Below are 25,118 nucleotides of genomic sequence, written 5' to 3' on the forward strand. Positions count from 1 at the left end.
AAAAAGTACATTACCCCAAAAATATTATTTATGGCACAGGAAAGTTAAATTATCTCTCTGTTGTTCAAGGTTCAGGCAAGTTTAAATGAACTTAAGTATACAAAATAAAATGTACTGGAAACACTAGAAAAAAATTCAAGCACATACAGTACCCCAAATTCAAAATAAAATTCATGATGCCTTTACACTGAATAAATTATCTCAGAACTTCAGAACGGCAAAGCTGCCCAGAAGTATAATCTCCTAGTTCCTTCCAAGGAAATAGTCTGGTACTTTGCACACATATAATACTTCCTTCAGTTCCAAATGCCACCACTGCCATTGTTAGTCTGATAACAATGCAGCTGTTCAGGTAACGGATTAAGTGCAATATTTAGTACTTGATAAGATGTTCCTTTTTAAAAAATGACATTGCATTGAAGATGGTTACATATTTAAGATCCTGGGGGAAATAATACTGTACGACCCTCCTTTTCCAAATTCTTGTTACCCAGCCAGCTGGGTAATGAAATCCACATTATTTATTTTCCACTGTTGATGGGCATCCTTCATCAATAGCAGCCGTCTCTCCAGTTCCCATCCCGCATCGTGCTGAGTGCCGAAAGTGGCTTTGGAGGCTGAAGAAAACTGTATTAACCAAAAAAAAAAAAAAAAGAAGAGGGCAAAGAAGTTGTATTTCATGTGAAAGATCAAGGTAACAAACATCATTTACTTCTGCAGTGACACTGGCTTTGGGGCTTGTTTAGAGACATCACTCTGGTATATTTCTAGCTACACATTAATGCACATATAAAGATCTGTGGTGACTCTGAGGTGAGTTCCAATGAGACCTCATCACTGTTACTAGCCATAACAGCCTAAAAGGTTTGTAAAAAGGAATTGGGTGAATAATTGCAATCATCCATGAGATGCCTCAAATATTAATATTTGGTTTTTCAGGGCTAAAGACAATCAAAATCTATTTTTGTCGCTATGGGCAGCAGAGATCTAATGGGAAACACTCTCCAAAAAGCTGTTGTGCTCACCATGCTCATCATAAACCAGCATTTTGTAAGAACACCATGCAGGCACTAAAGAATTTCATTGGTTGAAGAACTCTTCCAAGTTCTGCTCCAGCCCTTCTTATCCAAGACACATGATGATGTGACCATCTGACTTGATCCAATTGCCAGTTCACTGACGACAAGGCAGGCTATCTCTAATTTGCTGCAACTGCAATTTTGTTACACATGGATTTGCAGAAAATATTGTGTCTCAATTCTGTATAACTGTTTCTGCCAAAACCAGGCCTCGAGCCTTGTTTTCACACCACTCTGGTTTTGCTGTACTTTACCGACACCTCCTCTCCCTTCCAAACGCCTCTGGCTGTAAAAAGGCAGAGGTGTGTTTTAAGGTAGGCAGGCAGCAAGCTAAAAGCAGTCATCAGAGCAGTTCCTTGCCTCTCTGCTACAACTACTGTTTTAGCAGTAAAAACATTGCACTTAAATAAAAATAGTTTGTTAGATTCAGCCAAGTTGCTTTTGTGCAGCTCCACTTTGGTGCTGCATCACTTATCTTTGATGTAACTAGTTACTTGAAGCATAAAACACAACCTGCCTCTGCTGTTTTCTGCAACTGCTTTCTTCTTTTTTTTCCAAAAAGAAAAGAAGAAGCAAATATGTTTAATAATCTTCAGTAAAAAAAAAACAAACAGAGAGCAAAAGTAAAGAACAATTCACTAAATTATAACCGTAAGAACACTGCTATGTATCCAGAGTTGAATCTCTGCTACAGGGCATTGAACAGCAAAATGTGCCAGCATTGAAAACTATTTCAAAAAAGCACAAGCTGTCAGTATAATGTCACATGGTTTGAAAACCAGAGTCTTGGAGGGTCTGTACTCCATTTCTACTTTTCCATAATCAGTTGGATTGCAGTAACTGGCTCTATTCTTGCCAAGTCTGTGCCTGATATCTGGGATGATCCCAACCCTGTGCTGCTGATTGACTTTCTGGCTTTATCTAGAACCTGCCTCATCGCTATGGACTTGTCTGGAAACTGGGACTGCTGGCCGACTCTGGACACCATCAATGCTGCTCCTGGTTGGGCACTGTGCGGCAGCCTAGCTGTCCCGCTCAGCTTCTGGCCCACCATGCCCTATGGGAAGCTGCCCCCACTGCCTCTCATAATGCATGTTAGAAAGTGGAGAACTGGAAGGCAGGGGTCTGCAAGAATGCCCAAGCATGGAGTTGGAAAGGGCTGAGGGTTGTGAGCATCCACTCAACTGGAACAAAAAAGAAAAGTGTCATCCTGTGTTTGATCCTACGGAGTAAATACTAAAGTTCCCTAATGTAACCCCTATATAATGTGTCTAACAACCCATTTTAAGTATCTAAAATACCAATAACATAGATGGGTCCTTAACAGTCTGGCCATAGGTAAAAAGACACAGCTTTGCTCTGAATGTGCACTTCTCCCCGAACATCTGACTTACTTATAAAAACAGAAGACCTGTTCTACTTTTAATCAAGTCACTACTAAAAGTACTGTTTAAGTTTGAAAGAAGCAGATTCTTGAAGTGCTAATCAGAAATACCATTCCTTAGAAATGACCACAGTTACAAAAACCAACAGGGAGAAAAATCTGCCACTGATGGCTGAATTCCTTCCAAGAAGAGTTCATATGAACTGAAACTGCTTCTGTTTTCCACATGCATAAATAAAATCAAACAAGGGTGTTGAAGAACTGTAGGCTGAGCTCCAGTCTACAGTGCTATAAACTTGTAATTCCCATAGTGCAAAGACCATCTATTTTCAAGGATCATTGGTTTGGCTCTACGACAACATATGATGCCACTAAGATACATTTGAAGAAAAGAAGACAAGAGTCCAGACCTTCTGATTTGAATCAGCTTCTAATAAAAACAGTGTTGAGAGTACAGTGTCACACCCTCCCACTGAAACCTCTTAATTTTGCTTTCCTTTACTACTGTCTGTTGTACGAGAAGTTAAAAAATAGCAAACAACTGGTCTTCATGACCCAGAAAGGTTTTCTCACATATTGCTATGAAAGATTGAAGAGCTCTGCAGAAGAACATGGAGTAGAGGAAAGGAAAAAGAAAAAAGGAAAGAAAACCCTCTACTATAAAGGACTCTAGCAGAGAGAGTTCCAGCTGAGAGCAAAGGAGGCTATAATAGAAATCTCATGGTACAGTCTTCATCAAAGAAGAAACCTGACGGCTCTTTATCAAAGTTTCACCACAGTTGGTCAAAATCTGTTGCCAGTCACATCAGTGTAATCCCCAAGTAACTCAACAAAAGAGAGAATGTGAACAATTGAACTTATTCTGGATCTAGCCTGTATGCACTGAAAAGTATAAAAATTATGAGAGCTAAACAGCGACAGTTCATCCAACAGAAACCAAGGTGGTCGCACAGCAGGCCCTCACAAGAGGAGGGATGTGTGTGATGGGAAGAAATAGGTGGAAGAGTTAACGCAAGCTGACAGAAGTTTTTCTTTGAGAAGCTTCATATTAATTACAGAACATACAGCTAAGAGTTTAACTCCCAGCTGTGATAAGGTGATCAAAACACAGTCTCTTTCTTAAGCTTATTTTATTGCTTGGCCTAAAAATAACTCATTTGGAGATGAAATTCTCCTGGAAAAATACATTTGCATAACCCTATAGCTCATTGCAAGTATGTGATACTCCAGGATTCCCTGTTTACCTATTGTGTCCCATCTGAAATTGGAAAGATGCTGGTTCAACCCAAGACTGTACTGTTCAGGGTATTTGATTCCACACAATGCTGTAATATCACAACTTGCATTTTTACAGTCTAGTGTCATTTATAACAATGGGAATGCAACTTTTTCCTATTTGAGTACTCCAAGCTTATCCTGTGACACTGAAATAGCAGTTGGCACAAGTGTGGAAGAAGACAAGCCACATAAGTTAATGATATGAGGTTTACATTTGTTTTGACTTCTTATTGATGGGTGGCAATCCATTCTAATTTATATGTGATTATACACTATCATTTATCACAGTTTACTAGGAGCTACCATCCAACATTGTCCATCATTATTTTTGGCAAGAAATCTTCTCCTATCCAGTGACTCAGCACTGAAAGGCAGAAATTCTTACATTTTATAGCTTCATATTCACGAGGAAAAAACCCCACAATGTAAGCCTAAGCCATCCACATAGGGATGGAGGCCTGTTTAACTCTTACCTTCGAACTGGCTGTGCAATTTTACTCCTGGGTATGCCACTCCCATTAATGGCCAGCGATGGTCTTGGAAGAGCACTGCGCCCTACAATCCCTTGACTGGCAGTCTTGTTTGGCATTGGGATCCCAGTGTTAGAATATAACTGAGAGCTGTTGGACACTGGAATACTGCTGCTACCACTACTACTACCTTGTACAGTTGGGCTTACGTAGGCAGTAGCTTTGAGCGGTTGTCTGACAGACACTGGAAAATGTCCCACACTGTGAACTCGGTGTTGAAGCTGTCCTGGTGAGGGAACTGTGAAGAGTGATAGAAAAGGAAGCAAGAAGGTCAATATGCAACAGAAAAGGCCAGGGAGTAATGCTTAGTTCTAGAAAGATCTAAATAGGGCTAAACACATTATTATACAATTTACTTGCTGATTACAAAATGCTGAAAAACCTCTTGGATCCAATACTGTATCCAGTAACACTGCACTGTACTGAAATACCCTGTTCTACCCTGACTCTGAACAGAAGTCCCAGACCCTATTCATCCTTCTTTCTCCCCTCAAAGAGAGTTAATTAGCCACTATAAGCACAATAAATCCACCTACACAATCAGAGCTTTAAACAAACCTTTAGAAACTACTAAAGGTATGAATTAATTACTGTTTGAACATTTTGATTTTTGTAAGGTGGCTTGCAATAACCATATCTTGTTTAAGCAACAGTGCATTAAAACATGAAACATCACGGAAGTCCAAACTTTATGTATAAAAACAAACAAAAGGCTATTAAACGGTCTTGAATGTAACAACATATTTCAAGGTTGATGTTATGTAAACTATCGTTTTAAATCAATGCTCTGAGTTCCAGAAGCTTCACATACAGATTTTCTACCCAATCCTGCCCTCTGGTGTACATCAGACACACATCAGTGCCAGAGCCCACGTATCAAAAGCAAACAGGAAAAGCCTGAAGAACATAAACTAATACACCACATCCAGAGCAATCCTTTTTCAAGTCTGAAAAAGGACATTTTAAAACCATTCAAAGACATGGGAGAAATTGCAGGGATGTGATTCAAGCAAGCTATACTGGTGATATATTGCTACGGAAGTGCTATTATAACATAGCTCCTTAAATACCCCAGCAGTGACTTATTAGGAATGTTTTTTTTTAAAAATAGTTCAGAAAAATCCCATTTTACACACACACATACACACATATATTACATCATAAGCAGACAAATATGTGTTTCTAAAATAGTAAATAAATGTAAACTCTCAATGCACTATCATGTAAAAAAAAATTCATGTTCAAACTTGAACTACTTCCATTCTCCTATTCAAACAGGAAAAAAATACAGCAAAGTAGATCCATCAGCTACAAATACTTTCCACAAATGATGCAATTCAAGAGTTTTGAAGAAATTTGCAAATTCTGCTCAAATTTGAAAGAAAACTCCCACAGGCCAAGTTTCTGCCAACTTTTGCCTCCGAAATCTCACAGGACATGGAAGGTGTAAGGTAAAACCTTTCTTCCACCTGTGTCCAACAAAATACACTTTTTCCATTTTCTCTCACAGAACCTCAACCTGTGCTAGAAAAGATGGGTTTAGATCTTGATCTGTATCTTGTTTGTGTTCTAAATTAGTAATTCAACATCCACTAGACCAATACTCCATCCTGCCACCAAGAAGTTGCCTAGATTAAACCAATTACAGATCCACTTTAATTCCTCCACTCAGCAAGTTTATTATACTTGAGGATATAACCCTCTGTTTACTATATTTGCTCAGAAGAAAGCAGATCAAATTCAGTAGGAAAGAGGTCATGGATTTTAAGACAACACTGTATAAATTACCAAGAAAAGCAGTTTTCAACTGTAGTCAAAACAATTTCTTTTACAATACTACTACTACTTACTATCATAATTTCAGTCAGCACAAGATAAATGGGCAAAGGAAGAAAAAAAGATTAAAACCTCTCAATAACGAGATTTACAGAATTTACTTTCCAAAATAGAAACTTTGAAAATCCTAAACTATATCAAAATCTGGTGCAATAGGAACAATTTGATTTTAATTTTTCATAGAACAAAGGATCAGTGACTGGGATAATTATTTTATCACTTTATCGATTCCTTATGCATAGCCAAAGAATGCAGGTACTTACTACACGACTGCATCCTTGAAATCCCATTACTTGCTCCATGCAAATTTGAGTCAAAGCTCTGACTATTCCTCACAGTGACTGGAGAACTAGCAAAGCCAGCATTACTGTTAATGGTGGGGGTACTTGGCATCCGGGCGAGGTTAGGCATGCTTCTTCGGAGCTTATCTGAAGCAAAAGAAGAAAACATTCATAGTCAGGTCAGAACTTCCAACAAACACAGGCAGCCTCTGAATAATTTCTGTAGAAAATCAAGCTTATAACAAATTACATCAACACAGAGATGCTTTGCTCTGCAGGAAGAATATGAATATGCTATTGACAGCCTACAAATTGAACCCTTCTGACTGTTGTAACAGCATCATTATTCACAAGTAATTTTGAAGACACCAATGAGCAGTACATTTGCAGAATTGCAAAGATTCAAACAATAAAACATTGGAATAAGGATGAGTTTCACATAGATGTGTAAAGTAGGTCAGGTGAATCATGCCCTAAATGTGCCTGTTTCTTTGCAGTGAATACAAAAGCAAGGCTGCAGTGACAGTCAGACACAGGTATTTATACTGTGGATGTCTAAACACAGGAAAGGTGAATCCACCCTAAGTGACTAAAGTCTTGCTTTCAGGTGCCAGTGAGATGGAAAAAAATTCCATTCAGAACCTAACCTTATTAGCACATTAAGTTCTGCATATAGCCATGTGCAAAACCTGCTAAACCTTGATGCTGTTCAGTTGCTTGGAGCTTTGGGTTGGTATCAGAATTTTCAAATCTGATGTTTCTCCCTCCTACCTCATTTGTGGTACCTGATTTGGTAGGCATTTTCAGAATAGGTCTGTAGGGCCCCTCAACAAAAAGAAAGCTGCAAATGCTCCAAATATTTTGGGGGTGGCTGCAACAGCTAAGGCAAGGGTCTAAGAGGTCAGAAGGCATTTGCAATCCCACTCATGCTAGCTGATTTGGAGACAGAAGCTGAAACCAAGCCTGGCATCTCAAGAAGGCTTCCCAACCACAACAGCATTAGGTAATACAAGGTGAAGCTCTTTCAGTCTCTTCTGCCTCCGGGCCAAAAAGAGATGACTCAGTTCTGTATAATCAGAAAGGACTGGCAGGGGCAGAAAGGCACAGACTGAATGACCTGGTCTGCACTGCCTTCCATGACATGACAGACTTCAGGAAAGCACCACTGTGGGGAAATAATGGGTTATTCAATTAAGTTGCCACCAACAACACCACCAAGGTCTGCCTCTTGGCCAGGTTGAGGAGCACAAGTGCTGTGCCCTGTTGAAGGTGGCTGTCTCTCCTGGTACTGTGGTAAGCACAGAGACTACCAGCTGCTGTCCTGACATAGGTTCCAGTACCTGGCAGATGTCTGCTCTCAGTTCTTACACTGTAACAGAAAGGAGGGGTATGCTTGTCTTGTAACAGGCAACTACAACTGCTCTCTCCAACAGCAAGCAGGGCATTTTGAGACTGATGTTTGGGCTTTATGCATAGGAACAACACATCACATGCTTGGAACTGCTGGTTTAGGTCGACCTCCTAGGTCACACAAGGCAAGTTCAGTCCACAGAAACAACAGATTTATTTAGAAATCTCTTTTTATCAGTCCACATAAATATATAACCTATTTAGCACCATCACGAGCTCCTCTAATCCTTAAAGCTGCCAACAACTGAAAAGTAGTAAGAAGTGACAGTACAGTTCTATCTATACAAAGTAATAGGAATCACTAACAGTAAGTTCAATATATGTGATGCCTATGTAACTCCAGCAAGCTGTGTCACAGCAAGGCTACAACTCCAGCAGGAAAAGGAAATGCAAGCTTTGAATTCCTGGAAACTATAGAGTACTGTCAAATCCTAATAAAGAAGCATTTTAAGGGTAGCCCGTCATCAAAGAGTTAGAGTTGGGCTTCAATGACTAATTACTGACAGACACTGGCAGGGTGAACCTGGAAAGGGAACTGTCCTCCTGTGATGCAATACTTGGCCCAGAGAGGCAGAAAATTCGTGAATATGGGATGTCTGCAGCTACTGTTAATTTCTGAGTCCTAGTCTACCCTTTAAAGTCCTAGGTCCTGAAATACTAGGACATTACAGCACTTGGCAAAAATGGTTTGAGGAGCAGGATGGTGGTAGAGAAGATGACACTGCATAAAATAGTTTTTCTAATATCACACTCCGTAGCAGAATCTTTTGGACTCTACATGCTCTTCCACTCAGGGAGACAGACTGCATCAGCTACCCCAGGCATGATATGTGCCTTGAATTGTCCAGTGGATACAGCTACAATAGCAGAAACATAGGAACAGAAGTAGTTTGGATTTCCTTCATGTCATGGGTGGGCACGTGTTTTGCCTCCTGTTCATTAGTGCCTTCTTGTTCTAGCAGTTTGCTTTGCTGCTGATTCATTCAGTCCTCAGGCAGCAGAATCCTGCTGCACCTGCAAATTCTCATCCATCAAGCAGCTGTGTTACTTCTTTGATGGGTCCTTGTGTCTGCTGAGATAAATGGCCCTGAAAAGCAATGAAAATAGCAGGTCAGTTTTGTGTTTGGGGAAAACCCAGAAATGTTCACCTTGATGGCATTTGTAGCTTTCATCTCCTTGGATGATGCATCCTCTTTCATCTCTTTCTCGAAGTTTGTTCTGTCACCTGCTCCCCTCCTAAGAACAGTGGAAACAGTCTTACAGACGTTTTGTTTGTAAATGGAATGCTGGCTCTTGTGAGCTTAATATATGGAAGCAGAAGGTGGGAATCATGTGATTTTAATATTATTTCAGGCCACCCAGATGTCACTAGCTATGAACTTGCTGGAAATATATGAGAAGAAAACAAAAATAATTTTCCAAGCTGCTGGCAGCAAACATTTTCTTTCCAGACCTCTTTGCTCTCCTAAGACTGATGAGAAAATTAATAGAGAGGAATGAAGGAGCAGAGTTGAGATGTATTCTCATCTGAGAAGCAATTTGCTCAAGTAGTCCTGTTTATGATGAACATAATGCTGAAATTTGATACAGTTTCTGCTACTTCTTTTGCACTACTCTGGTTCAGTGGCAAACCTGAAAAATCATCGGTTGCTTGCAGTTTGTTCTGTTAGGAAGATGTGGATATTAACACCAGTCAGGGACTCCAAAGGACCCACATCTGTTCAAGGAAGGACTGAATGTGGCACTTAGTGGTGGTGATCAGTCAAAGGTTGGACTCAATGATCTCCGAGGTCTTTTCCAAACTAAAGTATCCTGTGATTCTGTGATTCTACAGCATCCATAGTTACTGTGACCCACTAATGAGTCTCAACCACAACCTAGGCCAAAACAAATATGATGCTTAAGTAGGATGCAGCCATACAAAGCATCACAGATGCATCTTCACCTTTCCCAGCCTTCTCTGAGATGTAATAATATCACCTACAGTAATTGTATTGCTGGGATATTTTGAAGTGTGGAAAATACAAGGGCAGGTCATGCAAGGGGAGTTAATAATCGGTTCCTGGTTATTACCAGCTTCTCAGAATAGTTGACACATATACAGACATGCTTGTCATTTCATGAGCATTCTTTAGGTGGCATACACTGCCCTTGTTTCACATATCTGCAGTAGAATGAAACATCAAAAATCACCTACTGGATGTTTACACTCTTCCCCGTATGTGACATCCATGCTGCATTTAGCCCATTGCCTACAGCACAAGAAAAATGGGGAACAGGATCCTCTGCCCTTAACTGAAAACATGCACAAAAAGGCCACCCCACAGCATAGGTCATATTCTCCACTGACGAGAAACAGGTCAAGAAGCAGGCAGAAGTGTCCCTTCTTTTGTCAAACATTCCACAAAATTACAGTGAAGACAGCAGTTGGCCTCTTACCCAGCTGCTTCAGTTCTGATTTTTTCCAGGAAGTTCTTCCCCTGATGCTATTTCTTCTCTGAAGTCAGCCTGGGAATGGTGGCCCAGCTTCTTTCTGGCAGGACACCAGAACAGGCAGCACATGCCTTCTGTCTTCTGATCCCAGCACCACTGGTGGCCATCCCCATTCCACTGCTGCTTTTTTTTTCCCCTCCCTGAGCTAATGCTACCACCAGCTGAAGATTAATGTCCATGCAGCACACAAGCAGACCTTGCCCTTGGAGCAAAGCTGTCTCAGAAGGGGTGCACACTTGGTGGGCTGCCAGATGGGGAGTTCTGTAGCAGTTCTTGGTAAGTATCATCTTCTGTCTACCAAAATGCCTCATCCAGGAAGGCTTAAGTTGACTTTACAATGAAGTGCCTTAAAACACATTTATTCCTTCATTGCTATTTTTTGCAAGAGCTGTCAATGTTTTATATGAACAAAAGGGCTCACAGGTCTCACCAAAAGCACAGTATTGTTAAGGAATGTGATACAATGAACGAGAATTATTAGTGCCTCCTAGATATCTATATCACTGTTTGAGTTACATCAGCAGTTTCTTACACATATTTAAACCCTTCATGCAAACACTTCAAATACAACTCTGCCTTATCTGTTTTGTATGCACAAATAAGTGGGGGTAAAATCATAAGTAAAAAATTAGTGCTTCTCTTTTTAAAATATGTTCTAAATTATGTAGATATGCAGAGTGAAATCCTTAACAAACTTGTAGACCCAATTACAACTTTACAGGATTAATTTCCTCATCTCTGAAGACCTGAGATTAGTATGTGCATTACATTTGTTATAACATTTATAACATCCTGAATACACCAGGGTCTTGTTAAAGGTCTGTGGAATCATCAGCTGATACAACAGACACATCAGTGTGTAAAAATGCAAATACGGATTAAAAACTAAAAGCAAGTCCTTCAGTTAAGTGAATGACACCATTCTTACTGATTGTCAATACATTTTGCTAATGTTGAACATTTTATTCAGAGTTGTTACTTCATCTCACCCTGCCTTCACAGGCATGTTTCCCACCACAGAGTTACAGCCAATTAAAGATTTTTCCATTATCCTTCCATGACTTCTCCCAATGATCACTATTTTCAATATAACTTCAAAGGTGGCAAAGCAAGACTTTTTTCTCATTTTCTTTAACAAAGTCTGCAGCAATTTCCTAGAGAGAATTCCCTCTTTCTTACTGAACAAGAGAGGTCATGAGCAGAAAAACACTCCATAAATCAGTAAGAACAGATGTTCTCCCAACTCTCCGAACACACAAATCAATGTTAGTCTATACTGAACCAATATCTAAACATCAATCTACTGCCCTTGAAATGCTGATCTTCTATATCTGCCTGGAGTTTGCTGAAAAAAAACCAATCCACAAAGAGACACCACATTTGCAGCTTTGAAAATGAGGTATCCAATGATGTTCAGAATATTTTGCCTGAGAAATGTTATTCCCCAGAAGCATAGGCAATAAAGAAACTCGTAACTAGTAATTTCTGAAAAATAGAAGCAAAACGTTTCAAGTGGTATCAGTGGCCTGTCTATGAAGATATAAACAAAGTTAAAACCATAAAAAACAACGTGAAAAGGTAATGGAAAATATACATTAAAAATAACCATGAATGCATGATCCATGAATGGTGTATTTTTCATCTACCCCTTCTTTCTGTACTATAATAAATTCCTTCTTTACCTGGAATAATGTGTCCAAAATACAATGTTTCAAGTTTTCAGGTATTATAAAAATAAACATTTTTAAATGTACAAGAATTAAACTTTATGAGTAATCCTGGGTACCAGGACTAAAGTTTATGAGTAAGCTGATCTCAAGAGCTGGAAAATGGGCCTGAACACAAGAAATCAATGTAATTTTCATTATCTTGTCTGTCCTGCATTTTGACTACTCTGGGTGATTTCACACCACTATAGCTCTGTTGCTTCTGGTTTCAGAAAATCAGAAGTAATAAAGGGCATAAATACTAACATCTATAAAAAAATAACAAAATTACTAAACAGAAACAAAATATATTTTTAAAAGGTAGAATGAAAGCAGTTACTTCTGCATCACAGTAAGGAAAAGAGGTCTATATTTATTGACAACATGAAGCAAAAAACAGCTTGGGTTTATGACTTTTGATGGCATTTCCTGTTGAGAAGGACTATATATAGAAAGCATGCTTGATGTTAATAGTTAGCAACATTTAAAGTTGCCAACCATTAACTTCTTCAAATTAGAGGAAGGAGAGAGAGTTATAAACATAAATCTTTCCATTGCAAACACATTAAAAGCTTTATTAAATTATAAAATACACACTAGATGGACCCACTTCAGCTAATTACAACAGATACTCAGAAGCTATTGACTCCTGTCTGTCTCAAATCTTCTTTAAAATATCTAATTCTGACCCACTAACTGATTACAAAATCCCTGAAAACCAGAATACCTTAAAAGGTTCAAAAAAAGAATTTTTCTGATGTAACCCATCACTACAGACAATTCAGTTGATTTAGGGAGAGGATGTAATTAAACAAATTAAAAACCCCAAACAGATTTCATACAAAGCTTTTCTATTACTGTACTCTTGCCAGTACTGGAAATAAAGCCTATTAGAAAGCAAAGATAACATACACACATTGCAGGCAATGGCTGCAAAAATACTGTTTAAGAGGTAACAACAAGTACACCTACAGCTTATGCAACAAGTGGCCTCAAATACACCTTAAACACATCATAATGTATTTCACATCTTGACATACTTTGATTTGCACACATCTGCCACTTTATGCTAGTGCTCACCAGGAGCCTTTCAGTACAGCAAGCTGTCAAGGACTGGCAGTGTGACTGGCAGCATTCACTCAGACATCGGTGGGATAAGGGGAGATGAAGAACCTGGGCCTGAGAGTGGGGGCTAGATGGTGTGGTATATTAAACCAGAAGTATGTAATTTTATATTAAAATATATGTACAGCAATTTAAAACAGGGCAGAGTGTCAAAATTACAGCAGAGGCAGCACTTTGCTATAACATATTGGCAAGAACAATGTGTAAACTCAGACTTACGGCTTCAAATACAGTTGGCAAATATCTCTGAGAGTATTCTCACCCCAAGCATAGGCAGATTACTAGGGTGCCAGAAACTGCAAACAATTTCTCTGTTACCTAAAATGCAACTCTGTAGATGGAGAACAAGTAGGCCACTGGCTACAGTGAGAGATGAGACATCTAGTGCACAAGTCAGTGTCTATATAGAGGTACCTTATGCCATCTGACAGCCTCTGGGTTGTCTATGGCATCTAAACAGCACTGACACAGGGCAATGGTGAAGCCAGGGTGCATCAAAGTACCTCATGCAGCACTGTGTGGGCAGCTGAATTGGGTCCTTCATACACATGTGGGTGTCCACACCTCAGCATCTAAAAATAGGTCCTTCTCATCAGGCAACCAAAATTAAACTCTTACAAGAATTATTAAAAAATTTTCAAGTTTATCACACCTTCAGCATATTTGTTTCAGTACAAGTAGTAAGTACCTCAACTAGAGCACCATACCAAACAAACATTGCCTATAGTGGGTAGGGCAGCATGCCTCATACTATTTGCCCAAGGAAAAAAATTGTTCTTAAGCTAAATACACAGACTAGTTTCGGGGAGACAATGTGTCAAAGCTAAATACTGTTTTTTCACCCTAGTGTCAAAATTCAACATTTACTTGCTGCTTACTGTTTCTTTTATGAAGAGCCCTGAGAATGACCACACGAACCAGGGGCCAGACCCTTAACTGCATATAAAAGAACGTAAGCCATCCCTACGGGGGAAGGGAGAGGAAGAAGGATTTGGGAAGACTGTTGGCATGACCAAGAGCAGCACAGCACATGGCATGCATGACTTTTATTAGTTATGTATCATGCCTTCCACATATACTGAAGGCAGAAACTAAACAGTTCTTCCATCTATCACACCCCTCTTTCTCATTTGCCTTAGTAAACTGTAACAGTGTGGAACACACCGCACATCATACTGAGCTTCAGACAAATTCTTATTTTGCAGTCTACCTCCATTTCAATGTGTAGGAGGCCTTGAGAGACAATGACATTGCTGCCAAGATGACAAGTGCCAATGAGAAGATGTCGTAGTACTACTCAGACTTACTCAGTGAACACCTGACTCCTTGCTTCCTTGTCTGCCAACAGAACACATCCAAATTAAAATGTTTCTCACCATCAGTATCTGCCACTTACGTAGATCAGAGCTGCATGAGTCAGAGGCTGAAGGTGTAGAAGCTGAAGAGATAATTCCCCTCTAAAGACAGTAGTACTGGTAAGACTGTCTGCCATCCCTGCAAACAGGTAACTGAAGTCACCTGTGTCCAGCTTCTGGGTGACATCAAACATACTATCCAACACCTTCAAGTTCTTGAGAAAAAAAGTAAACTAGGTGGTAAAATTGGTGGTCTTTTACATTTATACACCTTATAGTTAATAAACTAGGAATCTAGTGTTTCTAGTGCCCTAAAGGTTTCCACACGTGAATGTAATGCTTAAGTTCCACTGACATGGAACACGAAAAAATCACTCAAAACACATTCAGAGGCCACACAAAAGATGGCAGCAACACATCCTGCCCTTTTTCATTTTAAATCACTATGGCACATATACAGTACCAACAGACACCCACATTGCTCTCCACCCTCTGTTAACATTAGCTTTCTTTACTCTTTATAAACTGACACTTGTCAATTATACTTCCATACCATGGCTTACTTTGAATGCAAGTGCTTTTTGGCACCAACCTGTCATGTCTTATTTGTTAGAAAAGCAGCATGCATACCTGTAGCACTATAAATAGCAACTGTGCGTTGTTTTGAACAACACACTTATTTTCTTGCCCAAGGGTGAGCTGTAACCTGTAATGTTACAAACAAGACCCTGGCTGGAAATGGACTGTTTAGAATTAGCTTGGGGGAAAGACTTAAGGAATAGGAAAGTAAGATGCAGCAGAAGGAAGAAAATTGTGACAGTAACAAGGAAAGAAAAGAAGGTAACATCAACAACACAGAGCAACTTAAATCATGAGTAAGCATCCAGAGACAAATCTTCCAGAGGCTCTGGAATACATCTCAAATGCAGTGCAAAAAAGCAGCAATGCCTCAGGATAGTTTGGGAATGACATTATCTCCCACTACTTTAACAGTCAGCCCTATCAGACCTGGCACAGAAGCAAGATGTTGACCCCTGCCATAAGCATTCATTATGGATTCACAGCACAGCTGCATTAATGGCAAGCTCAGGAATAAGAAAGGGAACATAAACCTAAAAATTCTAATTTGTATTTTACTGTATCCATGATGGACATGCATATATCAAGCTTGAAAGCCCAATCAGTTCTTCTAACCAACTATTTGCCTGCTGAAACATGCTCTTCTTTCCTTTATATTTCTTTCTTCATTTGTGATCATTCTTCCAGCATTTCAAAACACACTAAAGCAACAGCTTTCATGACCAGGTCACAGATTATGTTTTGTAGCAAATTACTTAACAATAACACACCTCAACCATTTATGTGGGTTTAAATTACTTGTCAGAATTCATCTTTAAAATGGCACTGGCACTTGGCACAAAGACCACTTCTCAGCAAAGCATGCAACCCACCTCCATTAATCCTATTTGGTTGCTGTTCTGGAGTCTGGGCTTGAGGAGAGTAGTAGGGCTGCTGGTAAGTATTTGTAGGGAATTGTGGGGAAGTAGGGCTCCTTCTGCAGTCCCGGATACTGGAGAAAGTCTGTGAGTGAGGAATCCCTCTCTGGAAGGGGGAGCAGCGAGTCAGACGTGGCTGTGGAGGTGGAAGGTGGTCAAATTCTTCCTCATCCTCAAGACTATAGCGATCATATTCCTGGTCACCGCATGTCCCTTTCTTCCCCGCATTCAGTGAGACACTGGAAGTGTGCCTTGACACAGATGCTGAAGTTGAAGCATAATCTTGCCTAAGGCCTGTGAATTCCAAGAGGAGGATGATTCAGCTTCTGCAAAGTGATTAACTCTCAATATGCATATCAATCTTGAAAGTAAGCAGGTAAGTAGACATAATTTTACCTCAAGAACTGGATTTACAATGTAACCAGGCCGAAGATCTTACACAAGATACATATGATCTAATTTTCTGTCTACTTTTTAAGCATCTAAACCCGAATTATTTCCCTCAAGACCCCTTCTTAATAAAAAATAAAAATAACCACAGGAGTCTCCAAAGATGTCTTAGATGCCTCTCTTAAGGTAAGACAAATCACCTTCAGGAGGCACCTACTTCTCTGCCAGTAAAAAGACTACATGGGTATTAAGATTTTAACTTTTAAATACTCTTAATTAGAGATATTACACTCACATTAGCTTTCCAACCTATTGCTATTTAAGTTTTATATTCATGCAATGAAAATGCTGACAATGACATTTCTTCAGCTTATAACCCATGCAAATATTCTGTCTCTACAACCTCCCTGAACCAGAACTGTTCCTGCTAGCACTCAGTGTCATGGACAAGGCTTAGCTAGTAACACAACTGTGTTTTACACAGCTACACAACCCTACCACCCTCCTCTCAGAGTGCCAGGTTTTGAAAACCATCCCACTATTAGCATAACCCCAGAAAAGCCTGTTTGCTCTGGGTCAAGTGAGAGGTAAACACTTCCATCCCTTGCACATCCCTCCTTTCCCCAGCTGCACAGTAGCCAGGGAAAAAGGAGATGTACATCACATTTCCAGAAGCCAAGTAACTCTGCCAATAGCTGCAGATAGCAGCCTTCCTAGATTTACAAAAAGCCCTCAGCTTTAACAGATGTCTTTGCTTCATAATGGAAACTTCTTAATATGCTTCCTATTCCCCCTCCTCGAGTGGGAGTTTCTATTTGTGGCTGTGAAGAGAACGTGTCTGCACGCACGTATAGAACTACCACTTTCCACGGGATTAAGTGGACAGCAACTGTCACGTGCTCAAACATTCTGCACCAGCTGCTACTACGCGATACAACCATTGCACCTGACACAGATTAGAAGTAAACCCAGTGTTTTTCTTTCCAGTTTGCCAATGACCTGACTCTTTAAGGAGCTAAGTACCTGAAGTGTTTTTTAAACCTCACACTGAAGGAGATGAGCACAGCTGTCATTTAAGTATCCCTTGTATCTTTGATAGTCATAAGTGTTTTCTTTTGAAAATTAAAACACTTGCTAATTTCTCTGCTGAACATATCGAATGCTACTAGACACTCTGCACGTTCTGCTGCTGACAGGTGATCACTCTGCAGCCAGATCACAGCTCTAATTTTTTCTTCACGTTTTAATTTTTGTTTTATATAATGTCTTATTACTTGGCATTTCCCTTCAGGCTCCATCTCTGAATTTCTATTGCTTTTAATCTCATCACATCCTCCTTGACATTTCACTTGGCACTAGTAGAAAGTGAGAAAGATACTGCACTTTCTGCTTCAGTGACCCCCAAGTCAAATGCACTTTATTTATGAATAAAGACATTTTCCAAAAATTACTATTCAGCCAAACTATAATCTATGTTCAGCTTGACTTTGGGCTCAGATTTGTACACAAGCACTAGTTTCAAGCCAAGATGTTAAATTTAAAGGCCCTAATTCAGTTTTAAAGGAGATTTCATTTCAAAATTCATCTGACAATTAAGAAAATCAAAGTAGAGGTAAAGAAAGCCATGAGAGCTGCTTATTTTTGCCTTCCTCCTGAAATGCATGCATGAGAAAACTGCTTCAGCATCTTCCCTCTCCAGGAATAAAATTATTTCAATTAATGTGGTAAGACATTATAAATCTTCTAAATCTAAATGTACTCAACAGGTATAGATGCACCAGTTGGAAATCAGAAAAATATAATAATCTAATTCTGAAAGACCTAGTTTAGATAAACTTGAATCCAACAATGTGCACACCTTCTCCATGCAGGTGAAGAGCTATTCCACCTGCCACTCAAGCTGCAACACCATTTAAGAAAGATTCACTTGACTGAGACCAGACTGGAACAGTCTTAACTGTTATGGGAAATCTTCCTCAGACTATTACAAAAACCATTTTAAAAAAAATAATCCACCTACTCTCCTCCTGTAGACGAGCCATAATCTGAACATCAGTGAGGTCCTGCAGCTTGTATCCCATGGAGATGGAATCATCTTCCAGCTCTGAGGTGCTAAGTTCACTGTCTACTGATGACTGTGGACTCAACGGGGAACTCCTAGAAATGTAACCTATTTAAGAAAACATAAATTTTAGGCTGCAAATATGTCTGTCCATCTTTCATTCATGATCATCTGTCCTTTATGTTACAGTAGCTTAAAATATTTTCTGTATAGCACATACACACTTTCAGAAGTGTAGTTCAATTCACTAACAATTAGCAAAGAGCTTTGATACCCATGAGAAGCAGTAAGTGTAGTAATGGATCATGAATTCCTCTGCTTGTTCCCAAAATAGGATCGCATAGCCCAGACAATGAATAATTTACCCAATGCAGTTCTGATACAGCTCAGATTAGTTACTGTAGTCTAACCACATTTGCATCTGAATCTCTCTTATGAGACTGTAATTCTCCCTACTCTGCTCTGAAAAGCAAGTGTATATGTGTCACCAATTTCTGCTCAGTACTCAGATGCTGTATCAGAGCCATTTAGCCAAATTTTACTCTTTTTCCTCTTTTTAAATTGTTCATAGTCATCCAATAAATCAATTACAATAATTAAGACTGAACATTATTCAACAACAGAGAAAGCACTGCCTCCTTCACAGAGCTACTTTTTAGAGAAGGCTCTGGATTTGAACCTGTATGACAGTAAAATATGAACTAATTTGCAACTATATGCATGAACTACTTTTTGTCTAACTTTAAAGAAAAATCCTTCAGCTAAAACAATAAATCACCTTCTAATATCCTCTGGACCACCAGAGACCCACAGACTGAAGGGCACTGTGACTCTGGCTCACCAGCTGTGCTTGTATCACAGATGTGTTTGCATCCTCTAGCACTGCTGAAAGCAGCCACCTAAAATTCATCCTAAATTCAGCTGTTCTCTAATAGTATCCACAAAAGAAAAGGACAGGCAGGGGATTACTTTGCTTTGAAGGACTGTAAGGAGTAAATGTGTTTGCTTTTTCAAATGTGCAAGTTAGAACAGCCCCTGAGGTTCTTCAGAGGTAGTAGCAGCTGTGCTGTTTGGAGCAGCAGTGGGAAGCTTGACAAGATACCTGAGGGTTATCTCAAGCATGAGATGCCTTCATTTAGGAACTAGACTTCATCCCATTGAATAGGGAAGCTTAGACATCTCACTCACATGTAGACACCTACACCAGGCGTTCAGTCTGGAGCTGTATCTCACCCACAGTGCCCATATCACTTAAAACAGGGCTTTCTGCAGTGATTTCATGCGTTGTAAGGAAAATTGCACAGAGACTGGTGTGACACTGATGCTAACTTCCGTAGCCCACGCCTGATCCTGCCAGCAATAAAATGTTAATGCCTCTTCCCCAGAAGATTATTTTCTTCACTGCCACTGCAGTTTAAGAGAAGTCACAGATACAAGCTGACTCCTGGTAATAGCAGTGAAGAAGGAAAAATGCAAATCCTTGCAATTTAGAGACCACAGAAAGTTTCTGTTTTTCATAGAACTCCCGTGTCCCCTGAAAATCAGTGGCAAACATAAAATATATCTTGGATAGTAGCAACAATGCCCATTTGAAAACAGTCATGATTCTAACAGTTATTTTCATTATAGAGAAATTCTCCCTGCAATTTCATTACACAGCTGCACATGTTTCTGTATACACAAGGAAGGCAGAAATGAGCATCACTTAACTGCTGTTAAATGCTAGCAAGATTAGATTAAATTAAGCAATTTTGTAAGCACTGTAAATCAATAAAATGATAAGCATTACCTGTCCGTTCAGGTGTTAGTATTGCTTTACTGGAGGTTTTAGAGAAGCTGGGACTATTAAAGCCATTGGTATATGGGGTGAGTCTTGCAACAGGACTATAGGGAAAAGCCAAGGAGACAGGTGTAGAGAAGAGGCTCCGCCATCGGCTAGCTGTTATGGATACGAGGGAGGAGGGAGAAAAAACAAGACTTATAGTTATTAATAGAATAGTGCTGTTAGAGAGAACAATCATCTAATCTTAATCTGTTCATTGTACATTTTTTACTTATTACAAAAGGAAAACAATGGTGAAAATTCAGCAGCAAATCAGAGCATCAGCACAGTCTTCTACATGTAAAAGTGTGCTCCAAAAGCTTTTCTAGCAAATGTATCTTGTTTACCTTTTTCTATTGTATACTCTTTTTTGGTGCATATTCATCACATACATCATTGGGTGCTAACATGCAAATAACTGAGGAAGTAAAACCTACTACAGCTAATAGAGAAACACAAATGAAATTTGTAGTGCTCTTCAACAAATTTTTCATGGCAATCAATCATCACACAATTGAATTAGCAGCTAAATTATCAGTTATGGGAGTTTAGAGACACAGCAACAAAAGATGCTTAGCCATCAAGTGCTAAAAACAACTGTAATCCCACAGCAAGCTTTTAAGCTACCGTATTTTCCCTTCTCTTTTTACAGCATCAAATTCCTGATTGCATAAGCATGAATATTTTTTTCACTGTTTTTGGAGGACCAACCAAATAACAGAACAAGGCATCTCTTTTTTCACATACTGTTTACAAAAAGCTTGCAAGGCATCTGGTCTTTGAGCAATATCACAAAGGGTTCAGAGTAGGCAAAAATAAAGCTAAGGGCTTATTTAATTTACATTTTCTTAGCTCATCCAGTAAAAATATGAATCCAACCATCCTTTTTTTGCCTGTTTTTAATACACATTCAAAAGGTAAAAAACATCCACATGCCCTTCAGAAAAAAAAAATTACTGATAAAATTGGTTTAAGTATACAAAATTTTTTTTAAAATAAAAATTTCAGAGAACCCATCCAGATATAAGCAAAAAACAAAACACGTGATAGTAATGCTTTTTTTGGATAGAATCTATTTTGCCCTCACAGATGTTATGTACAGTGACACAAGACAGAGAGCTATGAACATACCCATATCTAGCTTTGAAACCAATGGCATAACCTCAATGCTTAGCAGGTGCACTTCACAGTGTCAGATGCCACAAACTGGTTTTCAAAGCCAGAAGGGCCCAAAAGCCCTCAAAAGCTATTCTCCATCACAAGGCTACTTAATAACACAAATCTGCCATGTTATTTGTACCTCTCCATCCAGTCGTTCTGAACATTCACAGGTATTCAAATACTCAGGCTCTCTGTTTTCAGACCTCACTTGTCACCAAAATGATTTAGCAGGACATACAAACTTTATTCCTCCTTCTTGCTAAGGACACCAAGTGGCCATGGGGACAGCAGGGAAGCATTACTCAGTGGTGGGCTGTCATCACATCCTTGCAACCTTTTGGAGTAACCAGTTTGACACCAAAAGGTGCTATTTCTCCTCTATTCCTTTTGCTTTGACCCACTTAAATGTACTCCTGGGTTTGTAAAGTGTAAATAGCCTTTTCTACTCCTCTCACAAATGCTACTAAGCTTGGAATGAAGGTAACTGCCTGGTTCCAGCATTGGCACAAAGCAGTCTGCTAGGGACAAGAATCACCTGCATGGCTCTGGCTCTGTGGAGGGTAGCTGAACTACACATTAGTAACATACAAAAATTCAAACTGTGTTCTTTGCTGCCCTCTCATCAAAGAATTATTGCAATTCCCTCATTTTTGATGACTCTAGTTCCTTCAAGGGTTAAGAAACCTAAAGGTCTGAGATCTTAACTAAAAGCAGTATCTGCACCACTTTCAGGAAGCTGCTTGATGCCAAGCCACACAGAACAGACTTCCCAGCAAGGCCATTTGTCCTGAACATTCACGAACTGATCAGTTCAAAAGTGAAGCATGCAAGGGTTTCAGGACAGAAACGAGAGCAAACAGGGATGGACATTCCTCTGTAAACTATCAATTAACACAGATCCCTGGGGATGAGATTAACTCACAAGGAGTTAGTAACAGTAAATTGATTTGAGGCATTCTTTGAAAGAAATGTATGCAATAGAGCAGATCTCAGTATCGCATCCACAGCTAATAACTGTCATTTCCACTAGAAACCACCAGTAAGAGCAAGGGATGACATTTCCTTGGGATTTTATTTTTCTGCCTAACACAAGCTACTGTTTTGTAGCAGCCTGGTCATTTGCCAGGCCAATTAGCTGCCAGCATGTTCTCACCCCCAGATGTGGTCAAGCATACAGCACAAATAAACATCATTCATTACCCTCTACAATAACCCCTGTGAGTTTACCCACCGAGCACAAAGCAACACTTATCGCAACTACGAAAGCGAAAAACCACACGAAGAATATAATTAGTATTTATGGCAAACCAGATTTCAAACTCCTCTTCCAAATAGCACGTGTTCTCAAAGTAAGATGGATGAAGAGACCAGGAAACTCTATCTACACCAATATCTATGCATACACTAAATCTCTAGAGATGTCAATGTAAAAAATTCAAAATTCTACAAATTTCTGCCACTGTGTCTAAAATAAAACTTCAGAGTGTTTAGGCATCAGCAAAGGACTGACACTTTTTAGGCATTAAATCCATTGTTTGGGATCACATATAGAACAGTTTCCATTAGGTTTCAAATGGAAATCTCAAAGTATATATTGAGTACCTTATGGTATTAACAAAGACAGCAAAATTAGACTTGTGCTAATGCCAAAACCATTAAAAGGTATGCAGTAAGGAAGTGCTGCAGACATGCAGACAAATACATAAATTAACTTAAAATTAATAAAATCCCAAAATTGTGTAATGAATAGTCATTTTATAATTATTTTGCTCCAAATGGAATCTGTCCTGAGTAGCATGATAAAACACTGCTGTGTTATGCATGGATGAAACAAAGTTGCTAAGACCTTTATTTTAAGTTAAAAAATCCAGCTGTTAAGCTCTGAATTTTACAGTATTTGTAGCTTCCTCTTAAAGCCCCAACTCTGGTTGCCTGCAGATGAAGTAATAAACCCAGGTACCCTTTAAAAACAAAGAAAGTTTCTAACTTTTGCAGTTGAATAGAAATATGAATAATCCTGATCTGAGTACCTTATACTGAAGATGCACTGAAGGAAGAACGAGATTCAGCCATGGAAAGGAAAGCAGGAGCATCATCAACAACCATCAACAGAACAACCATCAACAGAAAAGATGCCAAAACAGTCCGTTTGATTTACTGATAGCAAAGAGGTAAATCTGTTAACAATTTGACTTCTCAAAGCATAAAACTGTTGGAGCTAATATTCTTTAACAGATTAAGCATAAACTGTCCCAGTCATCTAAGTCTACGGTTAGATTAGAAGTCCTCGACTTCCTGGGTACAATTTCCTTGGTTTTGATAAACTCTTAGTAACTAGATTGCTGATAATGTACTGTGCTACATAGTATCTACTCAAATGTTTTATAAAAGGACTTTTCAAACTGACCACATAAGCAGTCAAACCAAACCCTTCCTTTAAAAAATAAAATCAGCAACAAGTGAGCCTGCTCATACCTTCAAAATATTTACTAACGGAACTGAAGGTTTAAAAATTAGCAACAACCTTATTTTTGTACTTCCCCGGAGATAACAAAATGCTAATATAGACGAAAATAGTAACTCATGTAGAAAAATATGAGAATATGAATATGAATATTAAACACTAATATTCACCATACTGACTCCTGTGAATTACCAGTATTTAGTAAGAACTGATGGGAAATTTCACATGAAAGCCTGAACAAGTAAACATCCACAGTTTTGCATGGCTTAAATGAGACAGAGCACCCTGCAAAACCACAGCATGCTGTACCATATTGAAAACAATTCCCTTCCTGAAACTAATTTCTTCCTTGAGCTACAGAGTTTCTAAACCTATACAGCAATGTTTTTGAAAGCAAATATGAAATCTGCTATTTAAATTAATGGGAACATTCATAAGTGTACACAAGGTAAACACTAGTATAGATTCTCATTACGTTGTTTTAATTTTGAGCAGTTACATTGAAGTTAACAGGGACAGACTAAGTACAGGTCCTCTACCTGATGAATCAGATACACTTAGAGCATTAGATGTGATATATGTAGGACATGTGAGTGACCAAGCACTGGAACAGGTTTCCCAGAGAGATTGTGGAGTCTCCCTCACTAGACATATTCAGAAGCCATACGGGTGCAATCCTATGCAATGTGCTCTAGGATAACCCTACTTGAGCAGGGAGGTTAGACCAGATGACCCACTGTGGTGCCTTCCAACCTTACCCACTCTGTGATTCTGTGATCGTATTAGCGAAGTGTATCAGGGTTTCCAAGACACCAAAAGGGCATATGTATATTTTAAACACCTTCCATTTTCATAACTCCATTATAAAACTCTGTGGACTCAGTTTGCCAGAACTGGAACTTACTTTCACTCTACGCAACACAAATAAACAATATTTCTTTGCAATAAAGACAGAAAACAATAAGGTCATAAATAGCAGTGTAGTACTATTGACTAAACATACTAAATTATATGAGGCATTATCTAGCTTGCTTATCCACTCAATTAGCTTAAGTTTTGTATAGGCCTCCAGGCCAAAGTAAAAAATGCTTTTTAAGCGCAAGCTAAAAACAAATTAAATTGCATATATGCAGACATTTGAATATGGGTACTAATTACATAGCCTGAACAAACCCCTCTTTCGAGCCAGCACAGTACAAAACAGAAATATTTACAATACTCTCAACCCACACAGCACTTTCCTGCT

At 39.1% G+C, this 25,118-nt stretch overlaps 1 protein-coding gene across 3 annotated transcripts in view; it reads right to left on the reverse strand.

Moving 5' to 3' along the window:
* Positions 1 to 549: 549 nt before the first annotated feature.
* SLAIN1 (SLAIN motif family, member 1) overlaps positions 550 to 25,118 on the reverse strand; it is a 46,263-nt gene continuing 21,694 nt past the window's right edge. The window contains exons 2-7 of one of the 3 annotated variants that reach the window (XM_009071875.1): positions 20,215 to 20,364; positions 18,384 to 18,533; positions 15,929 to 16,267; positions 6,371 to 6,535; positions 4,215 to 4,509; positions 550 to 627 (exon numbers count right to left, since the gene is read on the reverse strand). In XM_009071875.1, coding sequence (XP_009070123.1) covers positions 552 to 627; positions 4,215 to 4,509; positions 6,371 to 6,535; positions 15,929 to 16,267; positions 18,384 to 18,444 — 936 coding nt within the window. In that variant the 5' untranslated portion in view covers positions 18,445 to 18,533; positions 20,215 to 20,364 and the 3' untranslated portion in view covers positions 550 to 551. Of the gene's footprint in view, positions 628 to 4,214; positions 4,510 to 6,370; positions 6,536 to 15,928; positions 16,268 to 18,383; positions 18,534 to 20,214; positions 20,365 to 25,118 lie in introns of those variants that run through there. The other 2 variants (XM_009071876.1, XM_009071877.1) reach the window with 2 other exon arrangements.

Source organism: Acanthisitta chloris, unplaced genomic scaffold (genome assembly GCF_000695815.1).
Source record: "Acanthisitta chloris isolate BGI_N310 unplaced genomic scaffold, ASM69581v1 scaffold24023, whole genome shotgun sequence".
NCBI lineage: Eukaryota > Metazoa > Chordata > Aves > Passeriformes > Acanthisittidae > Acanthisitta > Acanthisitta chloris.